The sequence below is a fragment of the Grus americana genome, chromosome 2 (assembly GCF_028858705.1).
Source record: "Grus americana isolate bGruAme1 chromosome 2, bGruAme1.mat, whole genome shotgun sequence".
NCBI lineage: Eukaryota > Metazoa > Chordata > Aves > Gruiformes > Gruidae > Grus > Grus americana.
The window spans coordinates 76,383,105-76,410,020 of record NC_072853.1 but is presented as its reverse complement, the minus strand read 5'-3'; the positions used below and the strand labels follow the sequence as shown (position 1 = coordinate 76,410,020).

Here is a 26,916-nt window from a genome sequence, read left to right as displayed (position 1 = left end):
ACAGAGTTTCAAGTTCCAGTTTATAATACACCCACTCCAACCAAAGGAAAACTAAAGCCTACCAGTTGCCACAGAAAAGCCTGAGAAGATGTAAGACCTGTTCATGACCGCACAGATTGCTTTAGGTTTCCCTGCTGCTAGGGCATCACCATTGAAGATGTACTCCGTGACCCCGCAGCAGGCTGGCCTGCAACGCCTTTGCAGAACGCACCATCTAGTGGCAATCGTGGAAGTTTCCAGAGACAATCAACTAATTCCTGGATTTGAAATGCAAATCATTAAAAACTGAATTTCCTCTCCTTTTTTGCCCCGTGCCTTCAGCAAGCAGAGCTTTCTTAACAGAGCTGCCTGGGAGAAAACTGCTGGGTTTGCCTCTGGCAGCGTGTCCCACTCGGGCACGCTCACTGTCTCTGCCTGTACCAGAACCCGGGGGCTGATAAAATAACTACCGGGAAATCTGCTCCACATGTAACTCTATCCTGCAATTTAGTTGCCTTGGTGTTCCACGAATGAGACTTACAGATTTAGGGTTTTGCTATAAATAGCAGGTTCCAACCATAACTATGAGCCATGCAAACGACTACTTGACCCGCTTGATGTTTTTTGTGCTACCTGTGTGTGCACTTCCCTACAGCATAGGGTGAAGGACGGTGTAAGATTTCTTCAGCCCAGCAGACCTGTCATATCAGCAGTTGTTGAATAGTGCTCTCTATTGCCAGTTTTTGACTGACCTCCATTATAAGAAGTGGAACTACAGACTTGACACAATTAGAAAGGTGTCAAATGAGAATTCACTATACTGCAGGAGTGCATCACTTCATGACTGATACATAAAACTGCTCTTAAGAGAATTATCACCATTCTGTTCTGGCTGCAGAAAAGACACAGCCACCCCCCTCTCTGGGAAAGGCGTCTAGATAACCCTGAATAAAAGTTTTGCCATTATTTTCTTTAATGATGAACACATGATGTTCTTCTGCGTATGGAAGTACAGAGTTCAGAAAGGCAGAGTGTTCTCAAAAAAGAGTTGCTAAGTTTTGAAATGCCAAAAATAGTTTAAATGAAATGTTTTGATTGAGATATTTACAAAACATTGACAGTTATAGTACTCTAGAGAGTGCATTTTCTAGTACAGCCCTATTCAAGGTTAAATATGAAATACTTGTAAAAATGATTGCATCATTAGCCAATTTGGTTGCATTGCAGTTACTGCATACTACCCATTCATATAGAAAAGCTGCCTGTCTTAATAATACCGTTCCTATAAGAAATACATTGGTGTAAAGAATTAGGAGTAACTCTTTCCACATCTATGATTTTTCTTTTATTATTATTGTTGTTGTTATTACTTCTCACTTCATTGTTAACTAAAACTTAAGGAAAACTCCAAATCTCTCCGATTCAGGCAATTTACCTACTCATACTGACAGGAGCTCCTTTCTTTCTGCTGCCTAAAAAGAAGATTTTAAAAATCTCGGCATCACCTACAGAGTTGCCCATCACCACCAAGAATATTCAACTTGAAGCTTGAATTCAAGCCCCCATCCTGATAACATGGAGACAACTTAAACATCTTTTTTTTGTAATGACTCACATAATGCACGCAAGTGAAGGAGCTGAAAGTGCTCTAGGAAGAACAGTTAAATCATTATGATGTGCTCCCTTTTTTGTTTGTCTTGGACCATTCAGGAAACGTCCACAAAGAGAAGCATTTTTTTTGTATATCAAAACAAGCTGAATGCACCCTCATCTATCTACATGATCGCTTATGTTTTATAAAACCAAGAAGCTGTCAGTAGGCGCCATACCTGAGAACAGTTTTTAAGAGTTTGGAAATAAATCTAACTATGGACACCATTTCTGCAAACTGGTACCAATGATACACTTCTACACATCTGCTACTACAGGTACATCAAACATTGATTAAAAAAGGGTGAAAATGGGACATTTTTGCATTTTACAAAATACATGGTAAATTTATGTCCTTCACCTACCTGGTACATCTTTTTTCCTATGCAAAAGTCCAGTCTAACACTACTAGGCGCCTACCGAAGTTGCTCTCCTATTTTAAAGTGTGGTTCTTCAGAGGCTAGATCGAGACAACTTTAACAAAAAGGAAGCAAGTTCCTTGTTCCTACCTCACTGCCATAATGCGCACTGGCTGAGACCGCTGCACCTTCTGCCTTGGAGACATGGGCTGCAGGGCGCCAGATCCTGAGGATGGCAACTGACTGCGGTTGAGTTGACCATTTTGAAGGAGCGGAGTGGTTTCTGACTGCATACTGCATGTAGAGTATAAACTTTCAAATGAGGAATTCATGTCATTTACCAAAGCTTCTAGGTCCACATCGTCATCTGAAAGACAAAATACAGGCAGCATAACACACCTGGAAGTCCCAGATAAAACAAGTCTGGAAAGACCAAAGACTAATTTTCAGTACAGTTATCACATAATTTTATAGTCATATTTTTACCATGCAAATTTTATTGCAGAAAACATTTATTTATTTTAGAGCAGAAAAACACAGCTAATAATAGCCAGTGATGGACATTTATTTTGTCTTCCTTGGTGAAAAGGTACTGACACAGAATGAAACCACAATTTGGTGGGATTTTTAGTAATGCCAATGCTAATGTGAAGCACCACTTCACTTACTGATGAACTGACATACATTCGAAAAATATATCATTTACAAATACCTGAGTTCAGCTCGTCAATGTATCAAGTTCAGATTGTCAAATAGTATGATAAACACTTTGCAATATCCAATAATTTAGAAGAGAAAAAACAAGACAGTGTTGCAGAAGTCAATAGGTGAAGACATACTCCTCTGCTGTACACGTTGGAAAGCGATCATTACAGTTTGTTAAAAATCCCGTCTGTATTTCTGTGTATTTTTGTGATACGGTATTTTGAAGGGCAACACAAGCTTTTAACTGTCACTCCAAGGACTTTATAAAAAGATCTGTATCCTTGTTCTTCAGTGTGATAGACACCCCTGTCTTAAAGAGCTCAAAGTAAATCAACCAGGGACATGGTGTGGGTGGTTGGAGGAACATCAGTCCCTAAAAGTGCACCAACCTTTCTATACACACCACCTTACCTCACAGTAAATAAGTAACTTGTGCTCATTCGTTCCTCCTTAATGATCATAATTACTCTGCAAGACAACAAAACTCTGTGAGCCCTTTGCACTAACCACTCTCTGAACTCCTATTTCAGAGTATTGTAATTACTCCCTAGCCACAAGTTACGTCACTCCCTGTCAGGAGTTCAGCGGGCTGACGAACACACACATCGGTATCTGCTTCTGGTTACTACGCAGCCACTGCCAGAACAGCTACTTCAGACCAAACACAACTTTGTGCATCCAAAAATGCACCCTTATTTTCCAGCTGTATCAACTGGCCTGGTAAAATATACAATTGCTGCCTGCAAAAATCATCTCTCGCAAAACTCTTCATGACAAGGATGGAAAGTAGAGCCAAGCAACGGAGCTAGCAAACATTTACACAACACCATGCAGCTAAAATATGCTTTTCCTGCTAAATGTTTTCTGATACATGTTCTTTTGCCATGTTTTCTAGGTAAATGAACCACCAGGAGTAGTTATTCAGCTTGTGACCAAATACAGTACTTTCTTTGAGGTATCATAAATGATTTTGTACCAATATCACCTTTCTTGAGGATGTAATCTGAAACACCACTGCTCAATTTCTGTCCACCTCTCAATTTCTGTCCACCAACAACAGGCCTCAATAACCATAACAAGATCTGAACACAGCATTTACACAGAAATTGTTTTGGACGCTGACAACCCTGGGCTGTACCCTGGGCTGCATCAAAAGCAGCGTGACCAGCAGGTCAAGGTAGGTGATTCTCCCCCTCTACTCTGCTCTCCTGAGACCCCACCTGGAGTACTGCATCCAGCTCTGTGGGCCCCAACATAATATGGACATGGAGCTGTTGGAGCGAGTCCAGAGGAGGGCCACAGAGATGATCAGAGGACTGGAGCACCTCTCCTATGAAGACAGGCTGAGAGAGTTGGGGTTGTTCAGCATGGAGAAGAGAAGGCTCCGGGGAGACCTTATTGCAGCCTTCCAGTACCTGAAGGGGCCTACAGGAAAGCTGGAGAGGGACTGTTTACAAGGGCATGGAGTGATAGGACAAGGGGCAATGGCTTTAAACTAAAAGACGATAGATTTAGATTAGACATAAGGAAAAATTTCTTCACTGTGAGGGTGGTGAGATGCTGGAACAGGTTGCCGAGATAAGTTGTGGCTGCCCCATCCCTGGAAGTGTTCAAGGCCAGGTTGGATGGGGCTTTGGGCATCCTGGTCTAGTGGAGGGTGTCCCTGCCCACGGCATGGAACTAGATGATCTTTAAGGTCCCTTCCAAACCAAACTATTCTGTGATTCTGTGACTACAGTTCTCGGTGTTGGATGAGCCCAAGATCTGCTCAGAATTAAATACGTGTTGGTCACATACCTATGCCTGAGCTCTATTTAATGACTTGAAATACTACGTTCCTCACTGAAAGTCAGTAGGCCCTTTACTAAAGTAAAGGCCACTTAGTCTTCACTGAAAACATACTCACAGGATTTCTAGGTTTGAAAATGTGTTAAAAAAAACCCCCACCACCAAAAAAACCCCCTATCAACACACAAACAGGTTTCTTCCTTTCATTTCTTTACAGTTAATTCCCTCAGTCTCTGTATTTAACAGCTACTACCTTACTACTACGACTAGCCTTCACCAGGCTACACTATCTTCTCTGTCAGCTAGTCCATGCATTTGCAACAATCTAGACTTTGCTTTGCTTGGACAAAGTCTGCAATAATTTTCCTGCTATTTTTAGGGATCTCGAGACAGACTTGCAATTTGAATTTCATTCCATCCTCCAGATTCTTATCCTATTTGGAGAGGACATATTGAAAACACCTCTTGAGCAATCATGAGGGAACCACAGGAGTAGGAGGTAAAGAGGGAGAGGCTGAATTACAAGGCTTTTGATTTTTATCATTCATCTAAAGTACCAGAAGACCGAGCTGTAGGGTGTCAGATGGCTGTCAAGTAAAAGCTTAGGGGTTGGATGAAGGAGACATAAAAGACAGACCTTGACCACAGAGTCAGGGAGTAAATTACAGCAACTGACAGCAATTATTTAGCAGGGTGAGAAGCAGAAAGGGAAGAAAGTCAAGGCGTACATTCTGTAGAAGTCCGTACAGCTTAGTCCCCAAGGGTGCTAATTTATTAACAACTTAGACAAAGCTATTAGTGTGCAAGATCATTAAATTTTCAGATGATATTAACATGGGAGGAATGATTAAGAGTCAGCTCAAGGTATCCCTGAATAATCGAATAGGCACAAAGGTGTAATACGAAGTCTAATATGCATAAAATGAGGCACTTCATGCAAAATATTAAACAAACCAAGTACATAGTTTAAAGCATTGAATTACCATTAGCAGGCTTTTAAGCATATCAATTACACACCTAAATTCATTTTCCAGCAGGACAGGCACTGACGAGGTGCATGTAGAGTTTTCCTAATAATATGTTATACTGAAGTCCAGAATCTGGTTTCACTCTTCCGTCAGCTCCTTTTCTTCACGGATGCAGCACTGCTAATAGCCCTCAGTCCTGCTATAAAACTTTCACAGGATTGCAGATCCTTAAACTTTTTGAAGACAAAGCCTGCAATCTTGAATTTCATACAGTTTCATCTCTATACAATAGCTTTTACTACTAAATACCATTATGTTTTGGAGAGATTTCAGCATGTTGTAATAGGAAACCTCACTGCTGTAGCCTACCTTGGAAGTGCCAGCAGATGTCTCAGCCTGCCAAGTAATCCAGTATGTTACTTGTGATGGTTCTCTACAGAGCCTAACTAAATAAAAATCAAATAAGTAATCCATGGGATTTCTAAGCCACTCTAACCATTTGCAGGTATACTATTCAGAATGAAATTTCATATGCAGTGAAATCTTTCAAAGTATTTTTCTCTATCAACCAGAGAGGTCTAGTCTCTATCAAGATCATCCTACATGGGGAAAAAAACAAACAAAAAACCCAACAACAACAACAAAAAAACCCCACAAAAACAAAAGCTGTCAAACTGATTTTGAGGAGGCTTGATAGTTAACAGCAAAATTTGCAAATCACTGGGCTTTGAGCCGCTATGGCATCATGCTGGTCCTCTGAGTATCTGCACACAATTTTTGCGACTGACCTGGAAGAATCACCTTTGTAAGTTATAGCAGGCAGAGTTGCAGGTAGCTGAGGAGCCTTCAGCTCTCCAGTTATCTTGCAGACATATACTTCCAGGGATACTAAAGATTATTTTCCTTAATGTGCATTGAATTCTGCTGTAAGATCAAGACATATGAAAGTGGATAATTGAGGTCTGGGGTTTTTTCTCTCTCAATTGAGCTGCACAGAGGCTAGCTTATCACTTCCATGCATTAACACACAAGCAGCCTTTTGCTTTTGAAAGTCATTTTTAAAGGAAAACACTGGCAAAATCTAGCTCTGACATATTTGTGGTGGTAGATGGGGTACTGGCAGTTTTGTAGACTTCTTATACCTTAAGAAAATATGTGGTATGTCTGCAAGCAATGTTCTTTCCCAAACTAGAACCAAAGTGCACACACTGGCAGCTATTTGAACTTCATTTGGCTTCTTCACCCACAATTTGTTACACTTTGGCTTTGTTCACTAACCAGCTCCACTGGATGTTGCAAACAATATTTTTGGTAAAGTACATCATGATTTCAATTACAAGAAAAAATTTAAAAGTTCAATTCAAGGAAAGAAGAAAGCTTTCTTATAAAAACTCTACTGAGCTAGTGAGCTAGGCTATCATGTTCCATAAAGACGAAAGCACTTTGAATACCATTAGAACGTTTTTGAGCATACCATAGGAGGGATGATAACCCCTAAATCAGGCCTGAGCAAACTTTAATCTGTGCTTAACCATGTCCCACTTGTCCTTCTCTATCCCTTAGATCCTAATTTATTTACTTATTTTGGTTGTTGTTGGCCTTGATTTGTCAAGCTCAGCTAACAGGACTAAGTAGGATCCCACTTATTCTGAAGCTGAAATGAGCCCTGCTCAGCTTCATCTGTGCCAGCCTCCCAAAAAAAGCAGGTATTTCCACGGCTGTCAAGGGGCTCACTGCACTGCAGAAATTCTGTTTACTGAAAGAAAAAAAAAAAAAAAAAAAAAAAAAGCTGAACATGGAAAGGATCCTGGCTTTGGACTACAGACCAGGTTGCATTTCATGTCTCTAAATGGCAGCCCAGCAAACACCCTTCCCTTTTACATATGGCCTGCAGTTCATAGGGAGTACTATGAAAAAACATTACAGGACTCAAGTGAGCTGTGATTTAAGAGGCTTTTAAAGCCTGTACACATACATACATAAATAATTTCCTTCTTTGCTCATTTCAGAATGTAATTGTCCAGCATTATTCCTCATACCAGTTCAGAGGGAAGACTGATGCAAGTGCTACTAGGAAATCAGCAGATTTATAAAAATGCTGTACCACTTTTCTGTTGCCATGGAATTAAGTCTGATACTATACGAAGCCTAACAGCATGTATATAAACAAGTGTTTGTGTGGTGGGTTGACCCTGGCTGGAGGCCAGGTGCCCACCAGAGCCGCTCTCTCACTCCCCTCATTCACTAAACAGGGGAGAAAAGGCATAACGAAACGCTTGCAGGTCGAGATAAGGACAGGGAGAGATCACTCACTAATTATCGTCACGAGCAAAACAGACCAAACTTAGAGAGGGAATTCATCTGATTTATTACTAGGCAAAACAGAGTAGAGGAATGAGAAAATAAAATCAACTCTTAAAACACTTCCCCCCACCCCTCCCATCTTCCCGGGCTCAACTTCACTCCCGGCTTCAACCTTTCCCCCCTCAGCGGCACAGGGGGACGGGGAATGGGGGTTACGGTCAGTTCATCTCACGGTGTTTCTGCCACTTCTTCCTCCTCAGGGGGAGGACTCCTCTCATCGTTCCCCTGCTCCAGCATGGAGTCCCTCTCACGGGGTGCAGACCTTCAGGAGCAAACTGCTCCAGCGTGGGGTCCCCCACGAGGTCACAAGTCCTGCCAGCAAACCTGCCCTGGCGTGGGCTCCCCTCTTCACGGGTCCACCGGTCCGGCCTGGAACTTGCTCCAGCGTGGGCTTCCCACGGGCCGCAGCCTCCTTCAGGTGCCTCCACCTGCTCCGGCGTGGGGTCCTCCACGGGCTGCAGGTGGAATCTCTACACCCCCTCATCCTTCCTCCATGGGCTGCAGGGGGACAGCCTGCCTCACCATGGTCTTCACCACGGGCTGCAGGGGCATCTCTGCTCCGGCGCCTGGAGCACCTTCTCCCCCTCCTTCTGCACTGACCTTGGTGTCTGCAGGGTTTCTTACATCTTCTCACTCCTCTCTCTGGCTGCAAAAGCTCTGGTTTTTTTTTCCTTCTTAAATATGTTATCACAGAGGTGCTGATTGGCTTGGCCTTGGCCAGTGGAGGGCCCGTCGTGGAGCCGGCTGGCATTGGCTCTATCAGACACAGGGGAAGCTTCTAGCAGCTTCTCACAGAAGCCACCCCTGTAGCCCCCCCGCTACCAAAACCTTGCCACGCAAACCCAACACAGTTTGATATTACAGTAAGGCAGCTGTTGATTGATCACCTGTTCCTATTTGACAGCTTAACTCAGGCAATCAGTTCCCCAAAATGTGAGTTTCAGTGTAGCACGTTCAAGATCCTGCTTGACAAAGCAAAGAAGCTAAGGTACAACTAATGTAAGATTTCATTCAGGTTTAGCTCAGTAGAGGATGATATCGAAGTGGTTAGCAGGCCCTCCTGCACACATTCATTAACCCTCAAGGAGACAGATGGAAACGATGGCAGAAAAGGAACACAGAATTACATATACCCTACCACCGCGCACTGATGATCCAGTGAAACACTATGTAAACTATGGGTAATACAGGGAAAATACATTTACATTAAAATGATCAGAAGGACCTAACCAGAATTTAAAAGGGGAAAAAAAGACATTTAAAATATTATGGTATTCACCTCAACATCCTGTTTCTAATCTCCTAAAACGGCATATAAGTCATTCTGATTCATATTAGTGATGCAAGTATGTTTTGCAAGGTTTTTCATATTGTGGAAATCTCATGTTTTATGATCAGAAATAGCCACCCAGAGTAAGGGTTACTGGAGAGAGATGTGCATCCAACTCCTTTTACAAGATAACCCCTTTTTAAGGGGATCCTTTGCACAAGAGCACTACAGCATGTCCCTCCAGTGCCACATCTAAATGCTGTTTTGATAGGATTTTTCAGAAATTCCAACCACTAAAACTTTTTGAAAAATCTACCACTGCTGACAACACACCGATCTAATGATGCACAGAAAAGTCCACTCTAGATAACACTCATATTTCCCTGTCCCCTTCTCCCTCTGAACTTGTAACTACATGTGCTATGTTTACACAAATCTCTCAGCTCCCCCCGTAACCTGTTTCAGCTTCCACTAAACGCCACAGGCACCAGTTGCCTATTTGAACTTGCTTTTCTTGTACACTGAGTAACAGTGTACAATCCCTTACACAGTAGCATGCATTTAGGACTTGGCAGCTACTACACCTCTGAGAGATGCATGCAACAGAAGGTGGACCATACCAAGCAGATTTCTTACAATATCCTTTAAAAACCCCACAGTGACCTCTACAGCGATGCTGCAGCTGAACGACACTCTCCAGCTCCCAATACCAGCTCCAATTCTATGCAATCTCTCCCCTCCTACATTACTAAAAACCACTACAGACAGTAGTTTTGCACAAGAAACAAGACGACAATATAAAAACCATTTGCAAACCTTATGTGTTCACACTGCTCTCCAGGTCCACTGCTAGACCCAATTATAAAAGCATCAAAAGATTGCCTTTGTTGACTATTAGAAGGCTGGAGGGGTTTTGTTCCTTTAAAGTGAAGTCAGAAGACACAAACCCAACTTTGTCTCCTAGAGATATCACCAAGTCCAGACTGGTCATAGTCTGAATTAGAAATGATAAGCCCGAACCCCAAAACTCCAGCACTTCATGCACCTTGTAAGTCCCCTTATGGGATTTTACTTTCTAACGTTCATCAGCTCGAGTGTAATCCTCTGCGTTGTACTGTAGCTATGGTTGCTGGCCTACAAAATGTCACATCAGTGCACGAGTAGCTTCCAAAATGCTAAATGGACCATGCTGTGGAAAGAAGGGCAAGAAGCAGAGATGCTGGTCGGTAAAAGAGCATGAAATTGAGATAGGCATCTACGTTCTTTGGAGTGCACTGAAATGCCACACAGAGAAGTCAACAGGGAACTTGTAACTGCTCCAGTATTCTCAGAGTAGTTTTTAAATCCCACATGCATCAATTCCCATTTCTGCCAACAACGCTGGGAAGGCTAACACCAAATCTATGTACGTTAATTACAAGTGCTGGAGAGAATTCACTTTATTAACACCTCTTTACTAAAGGTTCATGGTTGAACTCCACGAACAGTCTTCAAGCACACCTTATAAATTTCTTAAAATAGAATACACAAACTAAATGTAACAAAATTAATGTTGCTAGGTAACAGCTATAGGAATAAGCTACATATGAAAGGTGTTGGTAAAAAAAAAAAATCAAAGCGTTAACAACAGCAGCAACTACCTATAGGTGCCCTACAGCAGGAAGGAATAAAGTTATAACCCTCGGACTAGTCTTTATCACATAAAACAAGTTTCAGGAATTCTGATGGAAAAAAATGGAGGACTAAAAAAACCGAAAAATTCAGCTCTTGCCTGGTTCACACACCTAACAACTGGACATCATAAACATGATGAAAGCTCGGTATTTGGGCGGGGCAGAGATGTATAAGGAGGCATTGGTTTGTTTAATTCCAGAGACAAACTAAAGCACAGCACATCTCTGACAAAGATTTTAACTGTTTTGCCCTTTGATGAGGCCGCAGTTATTCAGACAACATTCAGAAGCACCTCCCAGTATGCATATTCCCATTTCTAACACAAGAACCATAAAGAGTCACATTGGCCCTTTTGTGGAATGGACGGACGTTGGTCACCTCCACAGATGACTGCTGGCCGTGGGTACCACCACCACCGCTAAGCTCTCACTCCACTCTAAGGCACAGGTGCTGAAGCACTAATGACATTGCTATGAAAGAGGGGTTTGAAACTTAAGGAAAACATCTAAAATGTCTAGAATGCTGATTAGGCATATATATATATATGAGATTTATTACAATTATAAGTGATAAGATATGTAAGTTATGGCCAGTCCCCTTTCCAGATCCCCACACCCCAGTTAGAGAACACAGAGTTGGGATTCAATCTTCCCAATATTCATTTTCTAGCAGGAAATTTCCAACTTAAAAAAAAAAAAAGTAGGAAAAAAAATATACATTCCTAAAAGAAGCATCAGGTTAAAGTCTGAACCTAAACAGGACAGCAGCTGATCCCGTGTGACTGCACAGAGACTGGGACTGCCCGGCTCCCTTCAGGTGAGCACCCCACATACCCTTGTCCAGCCGTCGCCGATGGCCGAGCTCCTGATAACAGCAATTACCAGCAACTGCCAGCCTTTCAAATCCCTCTTTGCAGGCCACTGTTTGCAGAACCAATGCTGTATAGTAAATACTGAGTAAACAGATCACTTAAAGCAAAATCCGAGGCTAAGTAGACCTCTGGGAAATCGTCATTCCTGGGATGATTACAAAATCCAGTCAGAAGATTCGTTTTCAGGAAAACTGGCAACATCTGCAGCTTTCGTCTATGAACATTAGATTCAGTGGTTTCTGTACAATTTTCTCATGTCACCTACTTCTGGTTCCTTCTGGTTCATTAGTTTAAGAAAAAGACTGAGACTGACCTTAAAAGGAAAGCATTTGTTTGGGTGCAATTAAAAAAAACCCACAAAACAAAACCCAGAAAAAACAAAAAAACCAACCAAAAAAACAGCCTCAGTTACACAGAGGATAGAAAATAACGTTAGTTGAGCAGAGAAGCAGCATCACAGTGGGCAGAATGGGGTATTCTTTCCCAGGCCAAACCTGGGGTCAGAGGAGACTAATCCTCAAAAAACCCTTGAGGATGGAGCGGTTGGTTGCGTTGGTGAAGGACTTGACACACCACAGGGTGAGCAGGTCAGACTTATTTTCCTGACCCAAAAGGAGATAAGGACAGAGGGAAACCTTAAGCTTAAGTCACAATTGTGCAAATTATAGTCATGCACCTATAGGCTTAATGTGGTCCTTTCTTCACTTACCAATAAAAAAAAAAAAAAAAAAGGAAAAAAAAAAAGAGTCAGCATGAGCGAATGCATGAGACACAGACAGACCGACCCACCCACCCAGGGATTCCCTATTCAAGTCTTATCTTCCTGGTAAGGTTAATTGGATGCCTCAATCTTGGCGCATCACCTCTGTAGCAAAACCAGGAAGGAAAGCTCTGGCAATACATCCCAAAATGATGACTACAGAAAGACTGTCACACATCCTTCAAGAGGATGTGTTCAGGGTAACACCTGGGCAGCAGAATGGCTCCTAGCCTGTGCAGCCCACACAAAACCAAACAGAAAATCCACTTAAACTTTCCAGATAAGGGGGAAAAACTGTGTTAACCTACTGAGCCAATAAGATACTTCCAAGTCAGAACTCAGGAATCACAATGTTGGATGGCAATGGATAGATGAATTGAAATACTGTCCGCTGGCCACATGGTAAATGCTTGGCAGACGGCATCTTATATTAGACAGTCATATTTATGAGTCAGTGGCTTTAAGAGGATATCCTGCGAGAGCTGCAATTTGACACAGCAAAGGTCAGGTTTAGTTGCATATTTATTAAGACTACATATTTTTACACTGAGGAAACTGAATGAAAAGCTTTAAAATACTGTGTGTTTTCCTTATGTTTACATAAATGAAAATTATAATTTTTCAAAATTTATATTTATATATATTTCATATATACACATTTCTACTCATAATGCTTCTCTAACGTTTTACTTAGAGATCTTTGACTTATTGCCCCTGTTAGAGAAAAATATAAAAAATAAGACAGCAAATCAAATATACACAAATAAGCAACACTAATAGACAAGTCGGAGTTCAAAAAGGAGTTAAAAATTCAGACAGATGAGAAGAGCTACCACGTGTCTTACCAGTCTAAAGCTATTAAAGACAAAGTTAAAAACACAAAGCAAGTATTGCTTTCCTTTAGGAAATCTGTGTTCTCCCTCCTTGATTAAATACCGTAATACCCAGCCGAATAATCCCAGTTGAACAACCCTTACAAATCGATGTAAGTACCACTGCACAGTTTAGTCCCTCCCGTCCTGCCAAGAAAGCCCAAGCTTTATCCCCGCTCCGGGAAATGTCGTGCGTAACCTCCCAGCGTGCTGCTGCGCAGCGCCAGCCGAAGCCTCAAACGCCCTGCCTGCTCCGGCACTGGCGGCTGCTCGGCCAGAGCATCGCCCGCCTGCTCGGGGAAGTCCCCGCCTGGCAGCTAGCAAACCCCAAAGCCTTCTTGCATCCAGGGTTTCATTTCAAAGCCACTCCGAGACAACTTAAATAAAGCTCTCAAGTGAAAAGTGGTTGGATTAACCCGAAAAATCCGTTAGCGTTTCTCTTCAGGAAGCGATGGGTCCTCAGAGCTGATGCTGAAACATTATTATTACTATTATTAAATTAGGCTTGTACATCATCACCTGATACCCAGGCTAACCTTTAATCCTACTAACTTTAAACCATGAGTTTTAAAATTTACTTTGAACAGGTTTATTGCTCGCTTAGAAAGCATATTTAAGAGGATGTAATACAAGTTCCAAAAGTTGCACATGGCAATTAATGAATCAGCTATTCCTCTGAGTTTAATTAAAGATTGCATTTTCGGCACATAATAGTTACCTAGCTGTGACCCATGTACTTACAAAGCAGAGAACAGGAATATTTCATATTTAAGGTACTTCTAGTCAGAGTTTAGTTAACAGAACCAGAGTCATGAAAAAGTAAAATGCTTTATCACCAGGGTAATTTTGGTTTCTTTTACCAGTTGCTTTAATAGTTTAACATTAACTCCAACTGTCATTATGGTAAATAATCTACAAGAGACTAAACTGAGGAAGAGTTGTTTGCAACTGCAACACCACGTCAAAAAAGCCCCCCAAGAGCCCCCGACTTGGGACTTTCGAACCCGGCACCCGACAAATAACAATGAGCTCGCTCGCCTACCTCACCTCCGCTTCATAGATGAAGGCGGCTGCCATCAGACGTCCTCTTACAGCCTTGGCAGCACCCTGATACCAGCTTTCGCTACGCTTCTTTGCCCTACTAAGGGAACAACGTTTTGGGGCATACATTTAATTTCATCCACACACAGATACTTTGTCCTTGAGTCGGCTGTCTATTTTAGGCTCTCTTTTCACACAAGCCTAGCTGTTGTGTCAGAAAATCAAGTAGTCCTTCTGGGTGCAGAAGAAGGAGCTCTGTCCTGGCCCTGCCACCAAAGGGTGGATAATTTGTGAGGAATTACTGCTGTAACGAAGTGCGAACCTCCGCTGCGTGAGAAGGGAACGCCACAGTAGTGCCGCGCGGATCCCCAGATGGCAAAGCATATTGCTGCAGTCACATCCCAAATGGCGGTGTGGAGCCACCACTGAAGGCGTTTGCACCCCACGTCGCTGATGCGAAAACCAGTCATTTATAACAGCTCTGCAATGCTTCCCTCTGCTGTGACTACGTTGACCCCAAGAGCTCTTGTTAGCCAAAGTTTTTTTTTTAAAAAAACAACAAAGAAGAACAGCAAAAAGAAAAAAACCAAACTGAAAAGCCAAACCCTGGGAAAAAAAAAATAGGCAAATCTTTGCAGTCGATCACCTGAGACCAGCAATGATACAAAAAGTAATCTGAATTTCCCATTCAAATCTTCAATGAAAAGCAATGACATCAGCCTAAATTTAACTACATTTCTATTTTTCTTAGGCCTAGATAAGTTTTTTTAATCAGCTACTCGAAATGCAGTCCTTCACCATTTAACATGCCACGGGCAAGCTACGCAAGTTAAAGTAAGTTAGGATACGGTTCATCCAAAAGCAAAAGCCACAGGTGCGCTACGCAAAGATTCATCATGGCTTGACGCAAGTCAAAACCAACCGGCCAATTCTGCCCGCTTCCCTTACGGACCCGCACGCCTGATTTTACCAGATATGTGCAATCCTGGTTCGGGTACTCAGAGTACCCTGTGATTTTGGGAAGCCAGCCTGCTGGTCTTCTCCGCCTGGTCGGTTTTCACCGTGCTGCGAGTAGGGATCCCAAGCTCCCGCCTGGACTCGCCTCCTTGCACGCCCACAAAACAACGCTGGAAGCAGGACACAAGACGTTTTCCCCCAAGGGTACGCTCTTAACAGACCATCGCCTCTTACGAGGCAGCCTCCGTTCCCCTCACCCCGCGTGCCAAGGATGTCCTCGGTACGCTCAAACTAGCTTGCAGGGCCCCGACGTCCTGCACTGAGAGCCTTCTGAAATCACCCCCACCAGTCTTCTTAGGAAAGACACCCCAAAAACCTGCAGGCGCAGGTTCAGTGTTTGTAAGAGGTTAGACAACCCGCTCACCTTGCTCCGTTTCACGTCTGAAATACAGCCCAGAAAAGCAGAGAAGACTGGTTCTGCTGCCAAAAAGCACGCCCACGTATTTACAGACCTAGAAAGCCTTAGACCTAGAAAGAGGCAATGCGGGAACAGGACAGAGCTTAAGGTAGGCCAAAAGTGTTGCTGTAAAGCTTTAACGGTCTGAAGGACTTCTCCTGATGGCTTTTTAACAATGTCAGTGACTCCAGGTTAGCTGCTGCGGTAGTAATACCCACTGGTGTCCCAGCAGCAACCTCTCACGGCTGCAGTGACCTGACTGAATGATTCTTCAGTGATGCTACAGGAGGTGACCTCTGTTTGGACTTCAGTATATTCCAGATTCACCCTCTGATGCATATTTTTTTCTGTCTAGTCTCTAAAACTTGTCATCATCTTTTGAAGAATATTAATGATTTTTCTTGAGGATAGAAGCTAATTAACTGTGGTCGCTGGGCACATTGTCCACTTGTCTTTGAGTTGCAGAACTCATAGTTTAGAAACCTGTCATCTGCAGCACTTCAGATTTCAGAGGGACTGGGAATATTTTACCGTGCCTGAGCTTTCCAGGATTTTTCAACCACTTGAGGACAAACCACAAAAACATATACAAAAAGAGTAATTCTTTTTTGCTGTTGAATAGCAGCAAATGCATAACTGAATTGCAAAGATAAACAAAAAAATTAGCAGCCTCCACGAAGCCTTTTTTTATATGTAAACTTAAAACCATACAAGCTTATAAAAATTGACAAGTGCATGTATACGTAAAGTTGCAAGCAATGTATACCAATTAGGAGCATTAAGAAGATACACAGCTAGTTTAAGACATGTTCTTGCGCAGTTACAAATCCACTCAGACAGTGGTGCTGTAACATACCGTAACATCGCACTGCTTCTGACCTCACGTTGTACATGTCGCAAATTGCCCACAATCTTGATTTGGACAGAAAGACTTAAATATTGTTACTGCAATCCTAATACCATTAATGAAATTACATACTAATTGCTTTGGTCAGTAGCACCTTATATAGTTTAATTACTTAAGCAGCTGCTTGCTGTTAAGAATTCCAAATTTAGCTACATCTCATGCTATATTTTGATTTTTTTTTTTTTTTTTGGTTAGCTGGTTTGCCCCATATAAGTCTGGGTATTTTCAGCTGAAAATACAACTAGCTTGACAGAATCTTGTCCTTTTTAATAGGCACAAAGAGACTTAAATAAATTAACAAACTCAGATTGATCTTCCCCTTGAAGCTTCTTGGCTTAAAGTGCTGCAACCTTCACCCTCAATGCAAGAATGTCAGCTGCTTTGAAATTATGCATTTCTAAAGTATCCTCACATGACACAGCCTGCCATACTGAAGTGCTGTCGTGAACAACTTGCAGCACAGTGTTTACATAAAGGCAGGAAAAAATACTGTACTCCTTATCAGTCGGATAAGTTCAAAGACAGCAATGACTGAGGTTTATTGTTACAATGTTGCACTGTGGTGAAAAAATTTTACTGCAGACCTGACACCAAATTACATCAGAGTTGCTTTTCTACAGATTTTGCTTATTTTATTGAGCTATAAAATTTCATCTTCCCCCTCCATTATATGAGCTTAACACAAGCCCCAAGCTTAGTATATCTGCTTTATAGACAATGTAAGAAATCAGAGTTACAGAAGGGTACCGTTCCAGTTCATTCTGGGGCAGTCTTAACACTGCAAGATTTTTTTCAAAGCTATAGGCACCATAAATAATGCAACACTACAATATTATCTTTTGCTATTTTACTCCTCTTTAAAAAATTCAAAAGAATTTTCTTTGGAATGAAAACATATTTTCATTGATGTTCCCCAATCTTTTCTTAGATGAACCTAAGGACCATCTGACTAGGAAAAAAACCAAAAAAACACAGACTTTGTTTCCTTATTTGACAAGTACACAACTTAAAGCACAAGCCACAGCAGCTGCAGCATAAAATCACAATGTACAGTTACTTAAAAATACTTTAAAGTTTTAGTAGTAAAAAATAAATGAAGGTTCTTTGTTTTCTGATGTGATTATGCACCTATGCATTCTTAACTCTAACCATAAAATGGGTAACACCCCAACATACGGTTTGAGAACAGGAAAGACCTGCACAAAATGCTTCTACGCTACCTAAAGCGCTAGAACCCACCTCAAAGTTTTCTCCATCCGCAACAGTCCTCCAGAGAGGACATCCCACACAGGCTTCCTTTCAGCTTCCAGTGCACTGATTTTGAGAGTCATCCTGCATCAGCTCAAGAGCCACGCTTTTTGTACTTGATTCAAATACATTTCAGATTCTTACTGTCTTCCTCTTTCACCACAGTGGGTACCAATTCATCGAGAGCCACTTACGCTTTTTTCTACCACATTAACCTCTATAGCATCCACTCTGTTAACACCACCCCTCAATTCCGCCCTCATTAGCTAGTCTGGCCCCTCCAAAACTGAGGATGCACTAGAAGACTCTCTCTTCCCACATGCCCTCAATAAAATGCATCTTGAAGTAATCTAGATGCCTGCACGAGACATGTCAAGTATTTTGACCCATGTTTTTCAGGCAGGCATTCATTAACGTGCGAAAAGCACTCACATTGCTTCTATCAGGTCAGTGAATAAAGTGAGGTATGCTACACAGGAGCATTTTTCCAGGACAACTGAATCTACATACGAGGACCCTTTACAAGTATAAAATACCATAAAGGGATCACAAACCTATACCGGTAATACTATATCCATAAAAGTTTTGGGGATAGATTAACCCTTAAGTTTCTTCCAAGCCTTTTTAACCCATGGCACTAAAAATCCCTCTTCACCCTCACAGATTTGAAATCAACTTAACAGTACAAAAGCTGGGCTTCTCTACCCCTTCTGTGTCAGATTTGCTGGCGGGAGGCTGAGCCTTCCTCTGTGTTCGTATGGCACAAACATCAAAAGGACTAAGTTCAGGCTGGAGCAGGGACACACACAACATTCAGTGTTAACCTCTTGAATTCACTGCCCTCACCATGTACAGGTCTGCACGGTTGCCTGAATTACAAGGAAAGGTTGCTCACAACCAGTTCAGTAGAAATTACTCCACAGTCCAACTGTTTTTCCTGTTAAAATATCTGTATTTCTAGCCCAGTAAAAGTGTCTAAGAATGCCTTCACTGCTGCATTTCATTTCACTTGTCAAACCAGAATAAACTTCCTTCGGAGAAAGTGTTTTCTTGCTATTACAAGTACATTAGGAAGTGTGCCAGCACAGCTGTACCACCAAACCCCTGGGAGACACCAGACCCTGGGGAATGTAAGCGCTCTGAGAACAGCCTGCTTGAAAGGACATCTTTTTTCAGGGCAAAGTCATCAGCGCCGTGATCACCAAGTCCTCTTGCTCAAACACCCTCACTGTAAGAAAGGAGGCATTCACCAAGCCGTGCCTTCGACAAATTTCTCCCCGATAGTCTCAATTTGCCTTGGAGCCAACAATCCGCCAGATTCATCTCTAAACTTGCTCTTCAGAAAGAGATCTCTCTGTTTTGTATTTCAGCAGCCTAACACAGCAGGAGACATGTATCCTGGCACAAACAGCTCGGCACTACTGCCATACAGAGGGAGGGTTGAGAGGGTTTTTTTTGTTTTGCTTTGGTTGGTTGTTTTTTTAAAACAGAAGGTTTATAGAGATACATAATGGTAGAAAGATATTACCACAAACATAAATACTGTATTAGTAGACATCTCGGCTCCTACAGTAATGAAAATGAATTACATCTCTTTCAATAGTTTCACTTCAGCTACATACTAAAACCATCTTAAAGGAACTCCATGGCTTTTCACCATGCTTTATGCCTCAAGTGGTTTTCCCTTATCTCGTTATCCCACGTTTAATGCCAATTTTTTTTTTTTTCCTTTTTAGTAAATGTTCCAAGGTCAACTTTCAAGGCTGGTCACTGTTCCCAACTTTGATTTCAACCTCCATACACACAAAGAGAAAGCTTCAACTACCCTTCAGCTTAATTCACTGACCCTCTCCTGACTGTGAGTTAAGAATTATGTACCTTCAATCAAAGCACATTTATAGTACTTTGAAGCTACATTATCTTTCATCATTACCATGTCATACGCTGCATACAAACAAGTCAATCTACAGAAAGGCTACCCACCATGTCAAAGTAACAGTCTATGGTTTACCCTATGCATTAGGATACAGTCTCATGTATGTTCACATTTCAGTCTTGATTTCATCTCTTCAGAACTGGCTCTCAACATAATATTTTGATCAAAGTGGGACTTCATCTTCAAAAATAGCATGCACACTATGAAGCAGATGTCAACCACATACTTGACAGAAGTTCTGCAATAGCAATATCCTCATTTTGATGATGGGGAAAATGTAGGTGGACATCTACAGTGATTTGTTTCATCCCATGTTAACAGCTAATTTGTTGAACAAGTGCTTCTACCCCGCTCTGCCGAGGCACAGTGGCCAACCCCAGGAAGTACGTCACAACTCCTGCTTGGGGGGTCGTGGAGTGGAGAGCCCATTGCTGCTTCCACAGGCTCACGTGAAGAAATGTACACTTAGCAGGGTCCTGCAACGATTTCTGTGGTCCAGTTTCATTGAAACCTCGGGTGAGTCCAATAACTCTGAGCAGCTTATGCCTGAGGTATAGATGGGAGTCAGGTCTGCTGCTGCCATCATTAACTGCTATAGTTTGCCATCGCTCATTTGCATATGAGCATAAGAGTCTCTGTGCAACACTGTAGTGCAGGCTTTGGTGGTTTGTTACTCCCCACAACTTCCAAAGTGAATGAAAAAGGAACCGTCCCCCCCAACAAAGACCCTGCTATCAATAAAGTAGGCAGCCGGCCCGTGGTCACTCGTTGCCTTCAAATCGCCGCCTTTCAGTGAGCGCTGGCTGTGGGTACAGGCAGCAGGCTCTGCAGAGATGCAGGGCTTACAGAAAGAACCAGCATGTTGCTGTAATCAAACCCTGTACCGTTTTACACTATTCTTGCTACCTTAAGTCTGACTTCAGTCATGAACCTTTAATCATTTTTTAAAGATAAAAAATCATGTTGAGACTTAAACACACACAACTTTGCCACTAAGAAAGTCTACTTTTACGTTCACCACAGAAATTTATTAGCCAGGTATTTTTAGTGACATCCATTTTTTCAGATATACCACAGTATATATTCTTCTTGACATAACTAAGTTAAGCTATACTTGCTGATAAAGACCATGAGCACATTCCAGTGCAACTTGTTTGTCTCAACTAAAGGAAATACGTTCCCATACTGGAAAAATTTGAAGTCCAGAGTCCTCAACTTCCCAGTCATCTGGCAGAATCAATCTCTTTTATAAACAGATTAGAAAAGGCATTTCTAAGAAAGATGATGTTTAAGCTGTAACTTGAATTGGGCATTTTCCTCTCAGCTGTAAGACGTGTTACATCTTTATGTGACAATCCCGGTTTTCTAGTATGTAAGCTCCTGAAAATTGTTCTAATATGCAGAAAAGGATACTAAAACTTTAAACTAATTTTATACTTGTCCAGTCTGCTTAACCTAAATTTGCTGTAATAGTGTCAGCCAACTTTTAAAATCCGTTCGTTTTCTAAGCACAAAGCCAACTTTTGGTTAGCATTTATAATTCTTCCTCTGATTCAGAAAAGCTAACAACTGAAAAGGGAGGGCACCAAGATGTTGAATCGTATGGAATCCTAAAGCAGCAGAAGCCTTTGCCAGGAGAACTGCTGTATTAAAAATATGCCCCATTTCACTCTTGCAAACAAGTCTTACCTCACTCTCATTCTGTTTCTTACCCCAGAAATGTTATGGATTTAGGCATTGCTTGGTTAGTTTTTTTACTTTTTAGAAGGAGCAAAGTGAATTTCTGTATTCATTCCTTAGATGATAAAAGCCCTGCTTAGAGGATGGAGCTCATTAAAAGGTAAATTAACTTACTGTTTTGCTCCACCTGAAACACTGGAAAGAAGAGACAGTAACCAAAGGTTAGGACACTTTTATCATTAAGACAAACAATGGAAGGAAACCAAGAGCTGTACTGCCTGTTCTCCACCCTCTCACTACTTTGATAGAGACAAAAAAATACAACCTTGAATGTCAGGGGGAAACAAAAACCTAAAAATTGAATACACATCTCAGAATTGTTTGCAGACAAGAGGGCTGCATTGTGTCAGCTATTAGAAATTATCTGCCATCACAAGAGAGATCAAAGGCAGGACACAAATCAGTTCAGTGTGCTTTAAACGAGGGTGGGAGCAACTCAGGGCTTTATCTGCTGAAGAAGTTAAATGGATTTCATTCAGCAGGGGATAGATTACATATATATAGCCCCAAAATTGCTAAATGTACTGGTGAACTAAGGCTGTTAAAGTTTTCTTGTGAAGCTCAAGTCCAGCCAATCTCAAGAATTCAGGGAGCAGTTTCTGGCATTACAACTGCCTCCACTTTGCCACGCTACTACAGTCTTGGAAACAAGTTTCATGGGAAAGGGGGTCTGTTTTCCCCTGTTGCTTTCAGAAAGCAGAGATGTACAGTAATGCTGTGCTCTTGATACAGATTTTGCCAAAGTAGATTTAAAAAAAAAAAATAGCCCCCCCATCATCAGTCACAGTAATTTCAAACATTACATGCATTGCAGCTAAATGGTAATCAATTTCTCATCTATTTATAGATGACACTCTTAAATGTCCGCGCTAAGCAGAATAGCTTTATTTCAGACTTGAAGACAACAGTCATGAAACCAGATTAGCACCCTAGAGCTTTCCATGTAATCAGATACTGAAAGGCAGTTCTCTCTCCATTAAAGCTGACCTTGCATAGTGACACTGTACTTTTATCTCAAAAATCAGAGATACTTACACTTCCGAAAATATTCTTTTAAGTAGTATTTCATAACTGGCACTATAGCTGCAGTGAGTACGGATTGTTTCCATCTCTAAATACACCCTTCCTCTTTACATGTCAAACTGCCTTTGAAATTTAGGATTTGATTTTGGTTAAGATGTCAGAATTTGAAGTTAATATTCTGATGCTGCAGAGACACTGTTTTTACTGAACAACTGCCATTGTTACAGCATGATTAAAAACTAGGCTACATAATAAATCAACTTTCCTAGCTGGAAAGCTCATTAGTACTGAGACTATTTAAGTGCCCTCAGCCATATTTTGACATTTGGCTATAACACCTTCACTGAAAGGTTCAAAAGCTTCCTACATAAAGCCAAATACACTTAAAACATGGCCCCTAACAGGGAAGAATGTGCAGATACCAAGGACGTGCAGGAAGATGCTCGAGTGGCACTGGCAAGAATTCAACACAGCCACGTTAAAAACGTCACCCAGAAATTATCAAAAGAGCCTTTGCTCATAGTATTAATTTCCATCCTTCCACTCTCCTAACATCTCAACAGTACAAATTTAGATTACAAAATAAAACATAAAGGCAATAAAGTTATTCCAGAAAACAGATGACCTCATCCCAAGATCTTACAGTTAACTTGTATTGATTAAATTTTAGAAGAGGGCATTTCAGATCACTAAGCTCAATTATGAACCATTAACTCAAATGGAATAAATAAGCCACCTAGGAGGCAGAGGACAATGTGAGACCAGAAGTCTCCCTATACCTGTTGGGCAATAAATAAATGAAATACACACCCAAAAAAAGGTGAAATTTATCACACTTGGCTGCTTTATTGATCTGCTTACAGAAAGGATGGGGACAATGCCAGTTGCTAAGTAAACACATTTACAGAGGAGAGAGCACACTACCCACAGAATTTTTGACTTTTTTTGCTCACAAACCACGAGCTAAGCACTTAAGAAACGAGCTCAGCTCAGGTACCTGGGAGAAGCACCTCATCATGAGTAGATATTGAGACACTAGTTTCCCTCTGGTATCTAAATTTCCCCAAGCACATCTTTTCCAACAGAAGTGCTGGACTCACAGCCTCATCAAGCCCCAGAAATGAAAAGCCCAGACAATGTCATCTCCATGAAGGCCTCGCCGGTTGCTCTCCTCCAGGAGGCCTCTCACAGGTGCTGTTCCTCCCAAGCAGCCACCGGCGAGGCTGTTGCATCAGGCTGCCGGCAGACAGGCGCTCGGCAAGCGGCCAGCCGCCTCGACACGACTGGAGTAGCCGCACCAGCACAGAAAGTATTTGTTCTGCCGATGACATCACCTCGCTGAGCTGATATACCTCTGGGGAAGCGTGCCAACAGTAAACAAATGCATGATGTGAATGTTTGCCTCCTGCTAACAGAGCAGACTCTTGTAACAGACTCATATGTTTATGCAACTACCTCACAGCACCCCCGCCCCTCCCTGACTGCCCCCCAAGATGTGCCATTTCGCTCAGCCACTTCTTGTGTGATAGCTGCCGCACAGAAAGTTTTCCACAAGATGCCCAAGAGTGCACACCCCCAGACAGTAAGAGAGGAAATCCCTACACTACCCCTTGCATTACCTAGCCATAGGATGCAAAATGACGACTGCTCCAAGGTAGTCTTAGCTCTGCTTCAGTGGTAGCAGGAAATGCACATCCCTTAATATTACAGACAAAAGTGAATTAAAAAGGACATTTTATTTACACAATTTATTTCAGTGTCTCCCTTTCCCTGTTTGATTTGTGGTGAGTTTCTTGGAGTCATCGCTTTAGGCTTATACTAGTACTAAGCTAACTTGTTCTCCAATAGGTAACACGTAAGGGGTGAGGGAGGTAACTGCCCTCTTGCTCTGAGAAGCATCTGGAAAGAAGGAACAGAATCGCCCCACCCAGGTGCCCAATTTACACCTTCCCCTCCCAAAGCCTTAGCCAAGAATTCAACAATAACAAGAAACAAGCTTCTAATCACCCTAAATTCACACCTTGAGAACCTACTCCTCCCCTGCCCCATGATAACTGGAGATACAAATCTTGAAAGAGAAGGTGGAAGAACCCCATCCCCCTATCTTCAGTATGAGGGAAAAAAAACCAAAACCAACACTTTCTCAGATGTCATACACCCAGGTATGGTGCGTCACGAACTATGTCGAGCAGGGAACCCAGCTCCCCAGCCCAGCTCCACCCGCTCTCCCAGTGCAACCACTCTGCCCCAGCAACCATCTCCCCTCCAACATGACGAAAAGTTCATTACAAACCTGGTAATAACTTCACCATTCTTCCATAGGCCACAGAAGAAAATAGGCTTTAAATTTACTTTGACAGTCAGGTAAATAGGGAAGATTAATTTTTAAATTCATAATACTTCCTGCTCTAGGCTTACTTTAAAATTCTCAATTTTTTTCTACATCTCCACTTGTAAAACTTCCAATGAATAAAGGCCCCAAGGCAAACCATGTTACACTCTATACCACTGAGACAGAGGGCTCCTTCCCAGCACTGAATCCTACCTTGTCAGAGAAATTTACCTGAAGGACACACTGAAACCAGAGAGATTATAAACAGGCTTCAAATCCCATGCTTGCCAACTATGATATATTTGAGCTTTTTTTATTCCTATCAGGTGGCTTCAGAGGAACACATTTAATTTTAAATATGTCCAAGACTGAAGACTGGCAAAGCTTATACTAAAAAGTTGATATATGAAAAATGAAATGAAAAATAAAATAAAAAATACAATAAAAAAAAGAAAATTCAGTCACCTGCAAATGTGTTTCCCTAAGCATGCAACATTTCAAACCATTTTTGGTGTGTTTCTTCTCAGTTCACTGATTTCACTCAGTCTTCATTAGCAGCCTTATTATATACAGAGTCTTCTTACTAACCTCAATCAGTTGGTCTATTCTGTCTTCCTGTAGCTTGCTGCAACTCTCTGAAATTATCTGTAGTAAATACCAACCTACTATGTCTACTCTTTTCATCTTTTTTTTTTTATTTTCTTTCAGAGTTCTGTCAGCCCAAGGGTTTGGGAACTAATATAATGAGGGAAGTTAAACTTCTACACAGCTATTATGGGTGTTCTCCTAGTAACTGTGCTAACAAGATTCACCACCAAATATAACGGAAGCCTTCTCCAAAACAAGACAAAAGGTACTGCAATGAGCTAGGCAGGAAGCAGGGGCTCCGCTCTCTGTGTAAGGGTAGTCAGTGTAAATCTTTTTGGCACTAATAGTATTTTTTTTTTCTAAGGCTGGACAATGATAACAACATTTATACGAAGCATAGGAATTCATGAATGTCTGGCAGCTTTTGGTACTGTCTCTGCAACACAAACAAGACTAGCTGTTTTTCGCTCTACATTTTCAATTCAGTACCAGCTGGATTCTGCAAAAACATGGGTTAGTTCTGATACACCAAATAACTGACTCATCCCAGTGGGATCCCACAACTGAAGCACATCAGAAGTAGCACCGGCAGTTGCTAAACACGCTCCTCCTCAGCTACAGAACAAATAACAAAATCGCCTCAACCTCATGTGCCTATCTTGAGGCAGATACAAAAGAAAAGATATTAAAAGCAAGTAGTAATAACAGCAATGGTGGAGAAAGAGGGCCACAGAAGATTATTTCTCTGGGCTAAAGCTTACGCATCACAATACTTCATGTAAGCCCATACTCACTCAAAAGTCCACACATATTTACATGGGCTTGTATATTTTGGACCCAGGCAGCGTGTTAGAATGGCAGTTTCCACCATCGCTGACTTTTATCATCTCTATAAAAGTTAATGTATCTGTTATTAGCCAGCAAGGTACAGGAGAAGATCTACCTCAAGAGCAGGCTGCAGTGCAATGCAAGTTGGCAGCTGCTTTGGATCCCTCCAGGTTCAATGGGAGCAAGTCATCTGCACATAGACAGGAACACCACAGCAACCTAATGCCAACTGATTTGCAATCCCAGCATCTTCATCGTCTCACTGTGCGGGCAAGATCTCCTACCATGGCCAACCAAGAAGGACCAAAGGATGAGCTGGCTGTTGACAAAGGACAGCTGTTGGCTCAAACAACTCCTATCACCGTTTTCTTTCTGCTGCTGAAGCCACCCAGCTGTGGAGCCAGAGGTACCACAACATTCAGCTCAGCTCTGTCCGTGAACTGCTGTGGTAAAAAGCATCAAGTCCGACAAGAGCCGAGAGCAACCCAGGAGAGGAAGGCTGCGTGAGAATGTGTTATTAAAAGGCAGATAAATCTTTCACCACAGACCCATGGCAAAACACATTTGTATAGACACCGACAATCATCCCACAAGTACAT

General features: G+C 41.9%; 1 protein-coding gene across 8 annotated transcripts in view; it reads right to left on the bottom strand.

Moving 5' to 3' along the window:
* GRB10 (growth factor receptor bound protein 10) overlaps positions 1-26,916 on the bottom strand; it is a 152,030-nt gene that overhangs the window by 57,739 nt on the left and 67,375 nt on the right. For all 8 annotated transcript variants that reach the window (XR_008575690.1, XM_054814972.1, XM_054814976.1 and 5 more), the window contains one exon: positions 2,139-2,355. Coding sequence is in view for 7 of the 8 variants with exons in the window: in XM_054814972.1 (XP_054670947.1) it covers positions 2,139-2,355 (217 nt within the window). In the remaining variant the exon portion in view is untranslated. The remainder of the gene's footprint in view (positions 1-2,138; positions 2,356-26,916) is intronic.